Source organism: Megalobrama amblycephala, linkage group LG12, assembly GCF_018812025.1.
Source record: "Megalobrama amblycephala isolate DHTTF-2021 linkage group LG12, ASM1881202v1, whole genome shotgun sequence".
NCBI lineage: Eukaryota > Metazoa > Chordata > Actinopteri > Cypriniformes > Xenocyprididae > Megalobrama > Megalobrama amblycephala.
In genome coordinates this window covers 37,208,113-37,225,532 of record NC_063055.1, presented here as the reverse complement: position 1 = coordinate 37,225,532, position 17,420 = coordinate 37,208,113, and the positions used below count along the sequence as shown (strand labels likewise).

Below are 17,420 nucleotides of genomic sequence, written 5' to 3'. Positions count from 1 at the left end.
CTGGATGACCATGAACATTGTTTTAGGCCAAATGGAGGGGAAAAACTGAGATGTAACATTTTTTGTCCTGCATCTGAGCCCAATTTGGGTTTTGGGTGTGCATACCTTTTTTGTTTTGATCATTACAAATGATATCATCATAAAAACTGAAGTTAAAAAAAGGAATAAATGTCTTAGTATTCATTTTGTTCCCCAATCTGGACAGCAGCACTTGAGCAGCATATTGCAGTATATGAACGTATAAGTCAAAAGGGCACTGCAAATCACACTACAGCACTTATGTTTGCATCCAAAGCCGCAAAATTGGAATACCGGATAAAACATTTGCGAATAAATCACAGTTTCCATCCCATGTGTTCAAGAGAACAAAATTATCACTTCCTGGGAAATTGGTGCAAAGTATTTGTAATAAAAATGGAAGTTGCTGAAGAAACTGTGGCTCTTTTTTCCTTTATCATAAATTCCTTGAAATAAACTGCTGTTCTGTCCGAAGCAAAACATAGACATAGTATGATACAATTTTCAATGATAAACCTACCCTTACAATAACTTTAACTGTTCTGTTAACAACCCTCTGTTGATCTGACTGTCCGTGGGCGGGGATACAAAAATGCCCAAGTATAATCTGTAGTTTTTACGAAACCTGTTAAAAGTCCGCTGAATGCCACATTTTGCATCATCTGACGGACTTTTGCTGATAAACAGGAATTTCTCAGTCCAGGTAACATGGAGAAACAAAACTGCTCATGTACATATACTACCAGTGCTTCCCACACATAGACTTTACTTGGGTGGGCCGCCCAGGTATAATAACGGCCGCCCAAGTATATTGGAGACACAATTTTGCTTTTATTATTTTTATCCTCTTATACTTTTATATCCGCCCAAGATAATGAAATGTTGCATGTTGCAAAGTCACAAGGGGGCGCTGTTGCGCGTTCTACAAGCTCACGCAACAGTGCTTCAGACTGCTTCAAAGTGATTCTCAATCAATGAAAAGTGCAGATTTATGCCAAGCGATTGCTAATGAACTCAAGTTAATGAATTATTACAAAGTCTACTTTATGGCCTTTATATAAAACGTTTTATACGGTTGTAAGGATCAGCCTGCAATAGTACAGACATTTCAAAATAAGAGTCCCGGTGTATTTCGGGCTTGTTTATAATTAAAAGTCACACGCTAAGTTTTTTCTTTTTCTTTTGGGCATTATTGGTATTTTGGTTACACAATAAATTGTATTTAATTTGATTTCCATTTAATTCATAGAAAATTATTGTAGTCACCCCCACAGGAAGAAAAGACTAAGAACATTATTTGACACATATATTATTCATTTTATAAATTTTACTAGTAAAATCTGTGTCCCATTCACTGAAAGAGACACTATATGACTGCAAGGAGACCATAGGAAAAGGAGAACCATTTAAATGCTGTAATTTTGCATAATTTACAATGCATAATAATGCATAATATTAGTATGTAATTAAATGTAATAGTATGCTATGTAATTAAAATTAAATGAATAAAAATAATGTTAAAAATCACACATTATTTGTTTGTCACATGTAGTAGACCATTTTTGTGCCGTGGGTAATAGGAGGATTTTTCACCCGGCTACCACCGCAAGTATATTTCAAACCTGTGGGAAGCACTGACTACCGACACTGTAACAATACAACGCGTGTTGAAAAAAGCTGAACTTATACTTTAAACAAAGACTTTCTTATGAGAAAAATACTTCCAGAACAAAGGAAATTAAAACAGTGGGCGGGCACTGATACACTCTATAAGACATCCTGACATGTAAACTGGGATGGTTATGTTTTGATGCATTCACCTGTCTGAAATCTGAACGCTCCAGTACATTTAGTTTTAAAACCTTTTACAAGGGTGGAAATCTTAAGTTCTGACACCTGCTGGACATTTTCATGGTTCTTTAACAAGTTATTTTACCTCCCCACAAAAAAGGAAGTAAAAATAAAAAAAGGAAACTTTGATTCCTCATGATATGAGCACTTTAAAGTGGCTGTGTCCACTCGCAGAGGTTCCTCTAGTCTTACCTGAGTTGGCAGCGTTCTTGCGGGGCTGTTTGGGTGCCGTGTACTGGAAAGACTCATTCCCCTTGCTCGATGCCTGATCCAGTCCAAAGAGAGAGGCTAACTTTGCTCTGAAATCACAAAAAAGCAGCAAGTTAATCCACTATTACACTTCTCCACTTGTGTGAGATCACGAGTCTCAGAACGATGCTCAGTTCTCAAATTAAAGCTGACCTAATTTTGAGTTTTTGATTAAACTTTACACAGAAAAACATCAATGAACACCTGCAACAACATAAATGAAACTTGGAAAATATACAACCTGTGTAATATCATCAGTAAGCTACATACGGTAATAAACACATACGCCACTGACCCACGGATCTCTCTCCACTTGTAGTCATTGTCCTGCTGTCCTGCCATGCTCAGCTAGGCCATTTTGACCTGTTGCCTCAGGTCAGCAAAGCTAAAAGCTATGGAATGACAACCAGCAAATTTCTCCACATGTGCATGTGAGCTTTGTGCCACTTTTCCAACTCTGTGTAATATCAGATCTCACAGGAGCTCCTCGTGACTGTGGGCGCCCCGTTCCCAGACTGTGGCCCTGCTCTGATCCGGGTCGTCTAACTACCAGCATGTGAGCGGCATTAACACGCCGACTCTCCACCTCTCCACAATCCTTCCTAACAGCTTCATATTCCCTTGTTAACACACGTGCACACTAGGGCCGGGCGGCGTGATGAAATATCGTACCGAATGTCAACACCAGATATTTTCAGAATTTACACTTCATCTACAGCACTGTTCTTTGACAGCATTTATTGTGTATATAGGAGGGTGAATCTCACAGAACATGTCCAAGTCATATTTGCCTTAAAGGGGTGCTTGATTATGATTTCACTTTTTTAACTGTAGTTAGTGTGTAATGTTGCTGTTTGAACATAAACAACATCTGCAAAGTTACGACGCTCAAAGTTCAATGCAAAGAGAGATATTTTCTTTTACAGAAATCACTACAACAAACGGCTGGTAGGGACTACAACCAGCTTCTTCCTGGGTTGGTGACGTCACTAATCCTAAAATTTACATAAACCCCGCCCCCGAGAACACACAACAAAGGGGGTGTGGTCATGTTGGGCTGCTTTAGAGAAGAGGAAGAGTTGTTGTAGTAGAGTGTTGCTGTCATGCCGTCATTTTACGCCGGACTGCTTCACAAACGAGGATCAATTCAACACAAAAGATGAACATGACGACAAATGCTAGTGGATGAGTTGAATCAACTCCACAGCAACTACATAAATTTGTCCACTAACCATTCAGAAACGTTCAGTTTCATTCTAAAAGTTGTAACTTCTTCCTGAGTCTCTCCATCAGTGTCGACTCCGGTTTGAACAATGTAAGGCTGAACACCGTTACTGACAATCTTCATTTTGGCTGCGTGAGATTCTCCAGCTTTGTTGTTGTTGAGCTGTTAAAGCTCCGCCCTCTTCTGGAAAGGGGGCGGGAGCAGCAGCTCATTTGCATTTAAAGGGACACACACAAAAACTGTGTGTTTTTGCTCACACCCAAATAGGGGCAAATTTGACAAGCTATAATAAATGATCTGTGGGGGATTTTGAGCTGAAACTTCACAGACACATTCTGGAGACACCAGAGAATTAAATGTATATTTAATTCATACAGTGAAGACTATTCAGTATTTTATTTTTTACATTTGATAATTCAATTTCTGTATTTATAACTACATTTTAAATAAACTCATTGGACAAAAAAAAAACACTTAATTTGTTTAATTCATATGTTTGTTATAATGCATTTGTCCTATATTATTTGTAATTTGCTTCTTTGTTAATATTTTAATAACAAAAATAGCTATATCGTGATATATATTGTTATCATGAAATAAAATTACGTGGAAATGTATAAAAAAGTATAATTAAATAAATAATAAAAAGACTAAAATAAATAATTAAAAATATAAACTATACTAAAATAACTAAATAAACAATTAAATAAATAATACATCAAACAATTAAGTACTATAGTGAGTAGAAAAATATGTAATAATGTAACTTAAAGGATCCACTCATTTCAAATAAAATTTTCTTGATAATATACTCACCCCCATGTCATCCAAGATGTTTATGTCTTTCTTCAGTCGAAAAGAAATGAAGGTTTTTGATGAAAACATTCCAGGATTATTCTCCTTATAGTGGACTTCAATGGGCACCAAATGGTTGAAGGTCAAAATTACAGTTTCAGTGCAGCTTCAAAGGGCTTTAAACGATACCAGACGAGGAATAAGTGACTTATCTAGAGAAACCATCGCTCATTTTCAGAAAAAAAACTGTATATGCTTCATAAACACAAATGATCACCTTTCAAGTGCTTTCTGTTTTCCGTATTCTTCAAAAAGCTTACGCTGTATGTCCTACGCCTTCCCTATTCTACTTACGGAAAAAACGCGGCGAAGGACTAAGCTGCACTGAAACTGTAATTTTGACCCTCAACCATTTGGTGCCCATTGAAGTCCACTATAAGGAGAATAATCCTGGAATGTTTTCATCAAAAACCTTAATTTCTTCTCGACTAAAGAAAAAAAAACATGAACATCTTGGATGACATGGGGATGAGTAAATTATCAGGAAAATTTTATTTGAATTAAGCGGACTAATCCTTTAACAGAAAAATATTTTGACATATTCACAGTATAAACTGGGTTTTTATACAAGGCAAAAGATAGGTGCCTTGAGAATGAGAATCATCATATTTAAAGGCTCATGGCATCTAAACCCATGATTTAATCAACACTTAAAAATCTCTGAATGTCCAGCATTACATAAACTGAAGTTAATTCAGAGAAAACTAGCAGGATTTGTTTACAGATGCCACTTGTTTTGATATTTTGTTGTATAATGCAATCACACTGAGACATTAATAAGTGTTTAGTGTTCTGATGTGTTTAGGGCCACTAGTGGTCCTGTTTATAGAGAGTTGATAGTTTAGAATATGAGCTATATTACTTCACTGATTTAGTGAAACTGATGAAGGAAACACCCAACAGAGTTACCTTCAGCACGACTGCTAAAGATCATGTGATCGAGGAAGTCATGCCAGAACAACAAGTGATGAATGTTGGAAAAATCATTGTTTTTAACACAACAAAAGGTTGACATGTCTGTTAATGTACACAAAAGTTTCTCCAAGTTGATCTGTCTGCCATAGCAACATATCTGCTATATTAACAGCCAATGAGTGACACTCACTTTCGGTTTATCTGGCACCATAACTGCACTAGAGCTGTTTCTGTAACTTTATTCATATCAGTAAGCTGAAGGAGAATGATGTTTTCCTGCATGATTGTGTCTTTGTCCGTCAGGAACTCACCCTCCAGTGGGGGACAGAAAGTCTCCGTCCTCCTCGTCTGCTGCAAACATTCCTCTGGCTGATCTTCACACACTTATATTACAGATATGAAGCGATGATCGCCTGCACGCGGCGAGTAAATATTAACATATAATAATTCTTTCCAAGTCGCTTCCTGATTGTGCTGGTATCAGCTGACCCGCCACATGACCACACGCGCTCTACGTCACTCAGCACTTCCACTCACTCAAACTAGCGCGAGAAAACAAAACTGGTCATATGGAAAATATTATAAAATATATAATATTATAATTTATAATAATTTTTTTTTTTATAATTTGTGATTATATAATATTTATGTAATTGTTATAATGGTACTTTAATTATCCTTTATGTTGTTATTTTTTTATATTATTATTTATATTATCATGAGAAAATGTACCGTGTTTTTACGTGTTGTAAAGGTTGTAAAACGCGATTTGCGGAAACTGCGTACGTCATAATCTTTAAGGATGATGAACGAATCTACTTTATTTGTATTACAGCTGTTTTACAGTTTTGTATTAAGTTTGTTTTTCATATCAAATACCATTGATGATTAAAATAATTAAAATAATTAAATATTATCCGGTTTGCATTAGCGCGTGGAAAGTGAAAGTAGCCCAGTGAACTTCTGCTGTTGCTAAGCAACCAAACTTTACACAAGCTGACGACTGCGAGTATGTGCTGTGATATTTGTTTTTAACAGATGAGGTAAGTGTTTAAAAGAGCATTTTATGTTTGTGTAGAGCGATTAAACTGCTTTGAATTCAATTCGATTCAGCTTTTCGCTTCACGAATCATTTTAAATAGAAAACAAATGAATAACTTACCACAATAATAGAGTTGAGGCATTGTCGTTTTGTTTATTAATCGTCACACTGTCATTTTATTCAGTAACTGAATTGATAAAAGCCTGTGTGAACGTATCTTAGGCCTAATAATAATATTTTATAGGCTAGAAATATTTAATATAGGCTAAAAAGACGTCTTTTCACTCACAAATCTGATCAGGTTCAATGTAACGTTACGTCTCTGAAAATTCACATAGAAATATTTAATATTATATAATATTATACAAAATATAATATTCATAGTCTAAAAAAGCATCTTTTCACTCACAAATCTGATCAGGTTCGATGTACTTTGAAAACTCATCTAGAAATATTTATATAATATTATATAAAATATTTCATATTTATAGACTAAAACTCATCTGGAAATATATAATATTACATAAAATATAATATTCATAGGCTAAAAAGACATCTTTTCACTCACAAATCTGATCAGGTTCGATTTACTTTGAAAACTCATATAGAAATATTTATATATTATATAAAATATTTCATATTTATAGACTAAAACTCACATAGAAATATAGAATAATCTAGTATATTATATAAAACTCACAAATCTGATCAGGTTCAATGTACTTCTGTGAAAACTCATCTAGAAATATTTAATATTATATAATATTTTATAAAATATATTATTCATAGGCTAAAAAGACATCTTTTCACTTACAAATCTGATCAGATTCGATTTACTCATAGAAATATTCAAATAAACTCATAAAAATATTTATATAATATTATATAAAATATAATATTTCATATTTACAGACTAAAACCATCTAGAAATGTATAATATTATATTTTATATAATATTCATAGGCTAAAAAAGCATCTTTTCACTCACAAATCTGATGAGGTTCGATGTACTTTGAAAACTCATCTAGAAATATAATATAAATTAAATATAATATTATAAAAATGTAATATTTATAGACTAAAACTCATCTAGAAATATTTATTATTATGTAATGTTTTATAAAATATATTATTCATAGGCTAAAAAGACATCTTTTCACTAACAAATCTGATCAGGTTCGATTTACTCAGAAATATTAAAATAAACTCATATCAATATTTATATAATATTATATCAAATATAATATTTCATATTTATAGACAAACTATCTATCTAGAAATATATAATATTATAGAATATTATATAAAATATAATATTCATAGGTTAAAAAGACATTTTCACTCACAGATCTGACCAGGTTCGACGTACAGTACTGTGCAAAAGTCTTAGGCCACCATCAGATGATGTTTTAGCAATGGTATAATGACCATATATAATTAGTTCTCAGTCTCTTTATTAGAATATAACCAGAAAATGCAGGAAATTTGTATGCAGTATTAAAAAAATCAGAAAAAACGGCTTCTATATGCTAAAGTGGCAAGTATTTATTGTCCTCCACACACTTGAGCAGTAGCAGGAACCGGCTCTCTTAAACATAAATGATTTGGAAAAAGACTGGAAGGCCAATTAAACTTTCAAAATATAATACATTTCTCAGAGTTTCTTCTTTGACAAACTGGAAGAAGTCCAGGAGGTCACACTAAATACTGGTTTTTGCTTAAAGAAGCCATATTATGTTTCTTTTCTGTTTGTATCTTAATAAAGAGACTGAAAAATGGTCACTGTACTCATCTGAAAGCTCATCTGTTCTCACTCATCTTCCAGTGATCTGGATGGAGCTCACTGTTTTAGGGCGCTGTGTTCGCACCCGTGCTGCTGGGACACTGAGCACAGAGGAATCACACGCCTCACTCCAGCACGCGTGAAGAGATGCTCTCTCAAAGAACGTGCGTTTGCCTTGCGTTTCTGATCACTTCTGTGCATCTTCTGCTGGATACTGCATAATAACATCCAAGCTCCTGTTCATTATCATTTTGCCTGTATATGCCATAATGTTATTCTGCTTTCTTGTAACACCAACAGAGCTCTTTCCATCTCTGAGTATTGTCAATGTCTCTGAATGGGCTGGACGGAGGAGACCGATTAAAGAAAGCGCTGACACAGATGCTTCTTTGGATGATCTCACCAGACAGACAAAAGACCCTGGAAAGATGAAGAGGTGAGTGTAATACATCATGGCATTAGTGAAGTCATCAAAACTATTATTACTCCATCTCTGGTTATTTTCTGGCAGGGCAGATCTTTCCTTCCCAGAATCCACGCTGCCTATTTCCAGCACGCCCACTGATACTCAAAACAAAACAAAGGTATGTGGAGGTTACACTTGACTTCCAGAACATACATTTCCAAATCTGTGCTGTTTTTGATAAGTATTAAATTATGGCTTGTTTGTGCAGTTACACACAGTTCACATCAGTCCTTTCATGGGCTGCTCTGAGTTGCCGCAGTGTCCAGTGGTCACATGGATTCCCAACCCGCGCCACAAGCCTCAGTGGCTCCACCAAAACAAGTAGGCCTGACCTCACAATAATTATACCAATAGTTGCTTCCCATTGCATCACTCTGAGAAGAAAAGGTTCTATATGGAATCTTGAAGGGTTCTTACATATATAGAACCATCATGGGATCCATTTATGGATTTAGTTTTATATCATTATTTTTGTTTTAATTCATTTTAATTACATTTTATGAATTAAACAGCTCGAAATGAATTAACCTATTACACATGAAAGTATTATGCAATCGTTTAAGACAATTCTTCTTATATGGGTCATTCTACAGAATTGATTCAAAGTCAGAGTTGAAAACTTCTTGAAAAAAAATTTATTTTTCCACAAATGTTATATGTATGCAAATTGTATATTATCCAAGGTACACATTTCTAGTAATTGTACGGTTAATTCTCATATTGTATTTTCAGAAGGTTTTGGAATATTTTTCCTCTCCCCAAATTTGTCACTACCGAAACACAATAATAAATAATTTAATAAGAAGGGTTACATTGACCTATTAAGATTTTGTTTACATCTACCTTGAAAATATATATTTTGCAATTTTTTAAAAAAAAGTTTTCACAGGTAAAATCAATAACAATTACAATTTTAATATTTCAAGTGTAATTTATGAGATTTGTTGTATTTTGAATCCAATTTTTCTTTGTAAAAGCCATAAAGTTTATCATACTGATTTCAAAGTGAATGATTCATTAGTTTGAATAAACATTGAACCAAACACTATCATAACATCTTAGTTGATCATTCAATATACTTCATTTTTGACAAAATTTGTGACTGCACATTTTCGGTAGTGACAGTAATGTGTTGGTAGTGACCACAAAACATTACAGAATTTAAACTCTTGTTTAACGATTAATAACAATTATGTGTTCCCTTTTGTCACTACCAAAACTATCACGACTGAAACATGGTGAAGTTTTGGTAGTGACAATTTTAGGTATTTTTGAGCCGCTCAGAGATGCTAATCAGCACATGGTTATCTAGCACAGTTCTGAACAGTTGAACACACATGAAAACTACATTTTATGGAATAACACCCAAAAACGTTTGCTTAATCGCAGAAAAAAGGTGTTTAGTGACGTTCCTTAAAGTTAGACACAGATTTTTGAACACATTTAACTCAGAATGATGGACCGATCAACTCTGAAAGAGAGGCTATGAGAGGGAGGGACACAGGAATATTTCCTGATCAGAAATGTAGAAGTGTGTTAAAATCAGTCTCAGACAATGACTCAAACATACACTGTTTCGGTAATGACATGAAAATGCGGGACACATTTTTTTACATAAAGAAAAATCATTTCATGCTTTAAAAATAAAATATAAAATATATTTTTTAACTTAACTTTTTAAAAAAATCTAAAAAATATATTAAAAACAACAATGGAAAAAATTTCAAAAATTATTTCAATAGACCCTTTTCACATTTCCGGGTTTCTCAGAAGCAAAAGTCATCATAGTTGGGTAAACTATATAGCAGTGAATGAGAGGAATACATTAAATATATTTTTTTGTGTTTTCATTTGCTCAAATAGCAAAAGAAAAACTACACTGTAGTGTTTTCACAACTTTCAAAAAGAGGAAAAAAATAAAGAGCGATTGATAACGGCAGTCAGAAGAGAGAAAGATGTCATTTTTCACTCCCATTGCTGCTGTATTAGAAACACCCTCACAGCAGCATTAACTAGATTTTTGTAATTTCATGCAAAGATAATATAATACTAAGCATAGTGTTAAAAAGCAATGTAAAAAATGAAAATTTAAGTAGCAGCAGCTTGCACCAGTTCTGTAGAATGGCCCATATAGAATCTTTTTGGCATTAAGTCAGAAGTCAGGAACCCTAGAGTTCTAAATAGAACTTTTTTCTGAGAGTATACAGACTGGTTATATAAATCATATAACTAGTATTGCATGTTAGTATTTATGAGCATGTGTTGCATATTTAATAGTCACATGTATCGTGTAATTTTTATATGTGCAATGATCTTTATTCATATTTAACTGATGTTTGGCATGCTCTTCACCTGATAGGTCTAAATCTCCAAACATCACTATAAAAGAGTTAATCTGCCTTCCATCTTGCCAAATGTCCAAGTCATCCAAAGCGGTGAGTAACTAGACAATGTGATACAGTTATACTGCCATAATAATATGAAGACATCCACACAGAGCACTTTTTCAGAGATTATAGAAAAAGAAAAGGAATTGGTAAATGCATTTAATATATTTACTAAAAGAATTTATAAAGAATTTAATTTATTAGTATTAATACATATTTGATATATTCAACTATTTAAAAATAAATACATAAAATTATCTGTATAATTATTGAAGTATACGTTTTTAAATAAGTGATTTATTTATGTTTTTACTTTAAAATAAATAATAATGTATTATTGCTTTTATTTTATGTGGCACACTTATCCTTCCGTTTGTCCAGTATAATTCTGTTGTTTTTGTTTGTTGTTAATATTCAGGCTAACCTGCGGAAGAGGTATGTTGGTAAAAGGAGGGATCAGAGAGGTAACTCTACACTAGAGGGCGCTGGCACTCCACGGTGGGTGGGCATTGGCTTTAACCCCATCCCCAAACCCACCCCACACCACCTCTCCCGCAGCATTCCCTTCAAAGGTGAGCAGATACAGCTGCCCTTTGCCTAAATGACACATATTAAATAAAATAATTCTCAGTTTTGTAATTTCAGTGGAATATTAGAGCACTACCAACTTCTCAAAATGAATGCATGTGGCCATATCAGGAAAACAGCCAATAAGGGCTCCAGAGCACAACAGCACTTTGTGTTATTTATATATAAACGGACACAGTATAGTACAAAATGACTAATATTTAGGGTGTGTTGAGTGTTCACACTTGTAGACTGGTTCTCTTGGTACTAAAAAAGAAAATGATACATTTAGTCCTGGTTCACTTAATGTTCACACTGTCATTTAATAAAACTGAACCTAAATAAACAAAACAAAAGTATCTACCTTATTCCTACGCCCCATGACAATCAGTGAAAGGCTCACTCTATGAACGCAATAAAACATTTATTTTAAACTGGGTACAATGAGATGACATTATACTCACTCTTCAACCATTGAACATTAAAAGGACATTTAAAAGTGTAAAAGGTTCAACAAGGTACTTTCAGGATGTGTTAAATATCACTGTTGTGAGATTTATCTGTGTTATGTAACATATGTTGCCTTAATCAAAAATGTACATTAACTCCAGCATTGCGTGATACTATTTCAAAGTGATTTCTGTCATTTTGACAGATAATTAGTTGTATCTACCTGTGAAAAACCTGGAAAGAGGATTTGAGGAGAAAACAAGAGATTCTTCGATCATTCCAGTGAATTTTTAAAGGGTCAGTTCACCCAATATTTAAAATTCTGTCATTAATTACTCACCCTCATGTCGTTCCACACCCGTAAGACCTTCGTTCATCTTCGGAACACAAATTAAGATATTTTTGATGAAATCCGATGGCTCAGTGAGGCCTGCATAGCCAGCAATGACATTTTCTCTCTCAAGATCCATTAATGTACTAAAAACATATTTAAATCAGTTCATGTGAGTACAGTGGTTCAATATTAATATTATAAAGCGACAAGAATACTTTTTGGTGTGCCAGAAAAACAAAATAACGACTTATTTAGCGATGGCCGATTTCAAAACACTGCTTCATGAAGCTTCGGAGCATAAATGAATCAGCGTATCGAATCATGATTCAGATCGCGTGTCAAACCGCCAAACTGACTTTGACTATGGCACTCCGAACCAGTGATTCATAACGCTTATTCATTTGTGCTCTGAAGCTTCCTGAAGCAGTGTTTTGAAATCAGCCATCACTATATAATCATTATTTTGTTTTTTTGGCGCACCAAAAATATTCTTGTCGCTTTATAATATTAATATTGAACCACTGTACTCACATGAACTGATTTAAATATGTTTTTAGTACATTTATGGATCTTGAGAGAGGAAATGTCATTGCTGGCTATGGAGGCCTCACAGAGCCATCGGATTTCAACAAAAATATCTTAATTTGCATTTCTGAAGATGAACGAAGGTCTTACTGGTGTGGAACGACATGAGGTAATAAGTGACAGAATTTAAATTTTTGGGTGAACTAACCCTTTAATGGGATATATCGTAAATTAAATTGGGAGAACAGACCACAAATGTGCAGATTATGTTGTCCTTTTTCATACTATTACAGCGGAATGCAAAGTGTAAAAACAAAATAATCACAAGGAAAAGAATGCAACGACTGAAAAGTAGATATTCTTGTTATAACGTCACTTTAAAATACCAAGCGTTACGTTATTCTCGTGATGTCTGAAAATAAAACATGAAGGAATATTAACAGCTCGTTCAGTCAAACTGACGGATAAGCTTTATTTGTAGGGCAACCTTATGATTTGAAATTATTTGTTGCAGTCATTTTGAATGGAAGTTTCCCAAACCGGAAGTGCAAACCATAATTCAAAATGGAGTAGGCTCGTCAGGAATAAGGTGGATACACTGCAACAGAACTGATCGAACGTCCAAAGCAATGCTGTGTGCTGGGCTAAATGCACTTCTTGTAAAAAAAAAAAAAAAAAAAATGCACTTGTTGTGTGTGCATACATATGATGTCTTTTCACCAACTGAGAACTCAAAAAGAACTTATCAAATGTGTAAAGGAGTCAAAACAGCACATAAACACAGATCTGCTGCAAGAAGACGATGAGAAAAACAAGGTATTCTTGAGCATTCTGTCCTTTTTAGGGTCACATCTTGTGACATCATGTTCGTTTAGATGTGTTTGGTCCATGCTGCGTTCATATTTCAGTCGAACTGCACCAGAGTTCATTTGGAAGTGGATTGAGGTCAAACTTTTCAAAGGTCTCAGTCTGCTTGTTTGGTGCACACCAGGGTTCGGATGGCAGCGTTCACACTTTATCAGATGAACCGCACTAACAGAGCAATCGCACCAGGGTTCATTTTAATTGAACCAGACCTGCCAAGTGTGAACACACCCTTAAAAAATCTAATTCCGCTTTGATCCCAGAGGATTCAGTATTTGCTCTGCTTGCACCAGATGCTTCACACATAGATAGGGTGAAGCCGGGTAAATTTACAATGTTCAGTTTCTCAATGTGCTCTTTTATGTCAAAAAAAACCCCCAATTTACCGGATTTCATAATACGTCTGTTTTCTTTCCTTTTCTCTCTGTCTCTCCCACTCATCTATCCACAGATAGTGGGTGTGGATCACTGGACCAAAAACTGCCAAGCCTAACCACACCACACCCAAACCATAGTAGTGGACTCAGTCCAGCCTTAAGCCTGAGTTTAGGATCAGTGAGGTGCTGGAGAGGCAACTGAAACTGACCTTTACATACTTGAGCCACACTTAGATGACAAAAGTTTTTAACAGTAAAAATGTGCAAAATCTGTTCCATAAGAGTTAGTTGTGTCCAGTGATTGAGTGCAACTTTGTCTTGAAAGACTATTCATGTTTTAAGACTAACTTTATTCGTGAATGATTATAAACAGCAGGTGACAGGCCAAATCAGGGCGATTCAAATCCTAACTTATTTATTCTAAATTATTTCTCTGTGCACATCATCATTTTTGTTAAATTCATGTGCACTCGTAATCTTGAATCAGAATATCTTCCCCTCCCTCTTGCAGTGACGTTTCTTCTCTTCTCTGATGATGAGGGCGGGGCAACCTGTCACTCACAGGAGATCCACCAATAGCAAACCACAACCATCCAATCAATGGACTATATGCACGGTTACTTCCTGGTTGTCGTTAAGCCAGCTCGGGCATTTCCAGTGAACTGTTATCTGTTCATTCTGTACTCGCTGTACATCGACACAAAACCATCAGTGGTTGACTTTTTAATGTTGTATTCATATTTTAATGCAGTTCTCACATTTACCTAATTTGCCAATAAACCAATTTGATTGATTGCAATAAAGACGAAGCTATTGGGACCGTTTAAAAACGCTGTGTCTGTAATTAGACACACACAGGCATTTTTCCCTCAGCACTTCAAATGTTATTTTTAATGTGATGACCACAAACATTATCTGTTCATCCTTCCATTGTAAAAGCGGACGTTTAAAAATGTAGGAAATTCAACATTTGATAGAAAACACTTATTTAAAAATAAAAAAGACAATAATTACCACTTTAACCAGCAGGTGGCGGCAAAGTAGAATTTATTTGCGCATGTATCAGCCATTTCCTCTAATCGTTTTTCACTTAATTTTTGACTCGTGAGTATTTAATCATTTTTGACTTTTCAGTCTAAGTTAAATCTCTTTTTTGGCTCATTTTGCCTGTAAAAGCAAACCTGCCTAATAATTCTGCACACCTGAATATAAGGCATTTTTCATTTCCAGCCTTCATGAACAATTATATATCACTTATAAATGATTAAAAACATTATTAATAGTAGTTATTAAGATTGATGTGGATTGAAATTGGTAAAATGTGTTTGGAAAAAAAATATGATCAGAAAGTTAGCTTGCCTAATAATTCTGCACACAGTGTAATGCTATGCCTGACTATTTAAGTGACTATATTCTGATTATAAACTAAGTATTACACTACTGATGCTCAACACACCAGCACATGACTCTCACCGGACGTTTTCCAGCTGGCTTATATTAATGTGGAAGTTCTAAAGAACTGAACTGAAGATAAAGATTTAATTCTGTTTTTAAAATTAATTAGTACACAGCTTATTAAAAAAAACCTCTACAAATCCTTGAGTAGCTCTAAGCTTTGCTTAATTTAATCATTATTGGTGCAACCCACCCTTAGTGCTTTCCAACCTTTGAATAGTACATAAATAATAATAATATGCATTAGTGAATCATATACTAACTATAACATAATAAAATGTTGTTATGCATCTGTTGCTTGCATTAAAAAACGTAATTGTCCACCAGTGGAGAAAGAAGCTTTCTGTGTCCAGATGGTGTAGTTTCTACATCTACCAGCAGAGGTTAACAGGGTCATGCTATTAACAAGCCAAACCTTGACCCTTCAGTACACACACACACACACAGCTGCAGTGTCCACCCCGGGCCGGTTCTCACACCCAGCGTCTGTCTCTGTTCCAGGTAACCTCCCGTCTCACCGCACACATGACCACACACACCCAATGCACTTGTTTTTCCATTAGCACAGAGACTCTGAGTGTGTTTATACAGGAGAGAATGGGCAGAAACACTGTGAGAGTGAGTTCTGTGCGCTGGGATTTCCACAGCTGACATCCAGGAGAGGATACGGGTTGTTCCTCACCGGTCACAGATGCTGAGGCACTATAAACATAATGTTTGTGGCACAAGCCAGGTGTGACCCAAGAACTGTGCACCGACTACAACTCTGGGTGACGTGCGACATCCACCCAGATGAGTAGATCATTTACTGACGTGTGTTTGTCATGAGGTTCCTCCCAGTGTGCAGGTGTTTCCTCTAATTATGCATCTGAATCATATCATTTATTATGGCTTCAGAATGAAATATTCATAAATACAGTACAGTGTGTATTATATACACTGTCTGTTATTGTAAATACAATTATGCAATAATAATGTTTGATAATCATATGTAATTTAATATGAAATAATTATGACAAAAGCAGTGTGTTATTAGTGCTTGCATCACTATTGTTCTCTTGCATACTTATTCTTCTACTTCTAGACAAACCTTTGGCGTTACTCGTCCCGCACTGTTCATCATTGACCCATGAATGAGGCATCCAATCAGTCTCTCAGGGTCATTGTGAAGCTATCAAGCCACGCCCTAGAAACCATTTAGAGCACCCTAGCAACAAGTTCCATAGGCTTCCATTCAAAAAGATCAAAGGGATATCTTTAGATAGAAGTGTCATAGAAACATGAGGGTGGGCTCGTTTGACTCGGGGCAGCAAACAGCCAATCACAAATCACCTTGACTACTTCCTAGCCACACCCTAGCAACCATTTAAAGCACCCTAGCAACCCAAATCCAAAGATGGATATTCTCAAATCTAAATGTAACAGAAGCATGGGGGTTGGTTTACATCATTCATACAGCATTTGGAGTATCATCATTGGTAGCTGCCTAGCCACTCCCTAGCAACCAAATAGAGTACCCTAGCAACTGTTTAGCAAGACCTATATCTCTGCATCAGAACATCGTATTGAGATGGTGTTGGCTCCTTTGACTCACGCTTGAAACCGGACTTACAACGCGCTACACATGCTAGTAGTAAATAGATACATGCTAATAGCAATTAGCTTAGGGTTAAAACATGATAAAACAAGTAAAAATGTGTTAGCATCATGCTAACAAAATGCTAATTGTGTTAGCATTATGTTAGCTATATGCTAATTGTGTTAGCATTTTTTTTTACAAAAATGCTAACAACATGCTAATCATGTTATCATGCTAACGACATGCTAATTGTGTTAGCATCATGCAAACAACATGTTAAATTTGTTGGCATCATGATAACAAAATGCTAATCATGTTAGCATCATGTTAACAACATGCTAATTGTGTTAGCATCTTGCTACAAACATCCCTACAACATGCTAATCATTTTAACATCTTGGTAAAAACATGTTAGCAACATGTTAATCGTGTTAGCTTCTTGTTAAAAACATGCTAGCAACAATCATGTTAATCATGT

At 35.1% G+C, this 17,420-nt stretch overlaps 2 protein-coding genes across 6 annotated transcripts in view; one reads left to right on the top strand and one right to left on the bottom strand.

Moving 5' to 3' along the window:
- Nucleotides 1-5,628, bottom strand: part of fkbp15b (FKBP prolyl isomerase family member 15b) — a 36,551-nt gene extending 30,923 nt beyond the window's left edge. For 2 of the 3 annotated variants that reach the window (XM_048210957.1, XM_048210960.1), the window contains exons 1-2: nucleotides 5,425-5,628; nucleotides 2,062-2,168 (exon numbers count right to left, since the gene is read on the bottom strand). In XM_048210957.1, the coding sequence (XP_048066914.1) occupies nucleotides 2,062-2,168; nucleotides 5,425-5,474 (157 nt within the window). In that variant the 5' untranslated portion in view covers nucleotides 5,475-5,628. The remainder of the gene's footprint in view (nucleotides 1-2,061; nucleotides 2,169-5,424) is intronic. The other variant, XM_048210959.1, reaches the window with a different exon arrangement.
- A 397-nt stretch (nucleotides 5,629-6,025) lies between these two features.
- On the top strand, nucleotides 6,026-14,189 carry LOC125280443. 3 transcript variants are annotated; one of them, XM_048210996.1, is made up of 8 exons: nucleotides 6,026-6,156; nucleotides 7,981-8,102; nucleotides 8,239-8,374; nucleotides 8,450-8,522; nucleotides 8,613-8,725; nucleotides 10,764-10,839; nucleotides 11,210-11,363; nucleotides 11,423-11,682. In XM_048210996.1, the coding sequence occupies exons 1-8, from the start codon at nucleotides 6,152-6,154 to the stop codon at nucleotides 11,428-11,430; spliced, it is 687 nt and encodes a 228-aa protein (XP_048066953.1). In that variant the 5' UTR covers nucleotides 6,026-6,151; the 3' UTR covers nucleotides 11,431-11,682. The 3 variants fall into 3 exon arrangements, with proteins under 3 accessions (XP_048066953.1, XP_048066952.1, XP_048066951.1); XM_048210995.1 differs by having other exon boundaries at nucleotides 11,437-11,681; XM_048210994.1 differs by lacking the exon at nucleotides 11,423-11,682 and adding an exon at nucleotides 13,983-14,189 and having other exon boundaries at nucleotides 6,027-6,156.
- The last annotated feature ends 3,231 nt before the right edge of the window (nucleotides 14,190-17,420 follow it).

Coding starts and splice junctions, on each gene's coding strand:
- LOC125280443 (XM_048210994.1), top strand. Junction 8,375..8,449: donor GACCCTGGAAAGATGAAGAG/GTGAGTGTAATA, acceptor ATTTTCTGGCAG/GGCAGATCTTTCCTTCCCAG. Junction 8,726..10,763: donor CAGTGGCTCCACCAAAACAA/GTAGGCCTGACC, acceptor TTCACCTGATAG/GTCTAAATCTCCAAACATCA.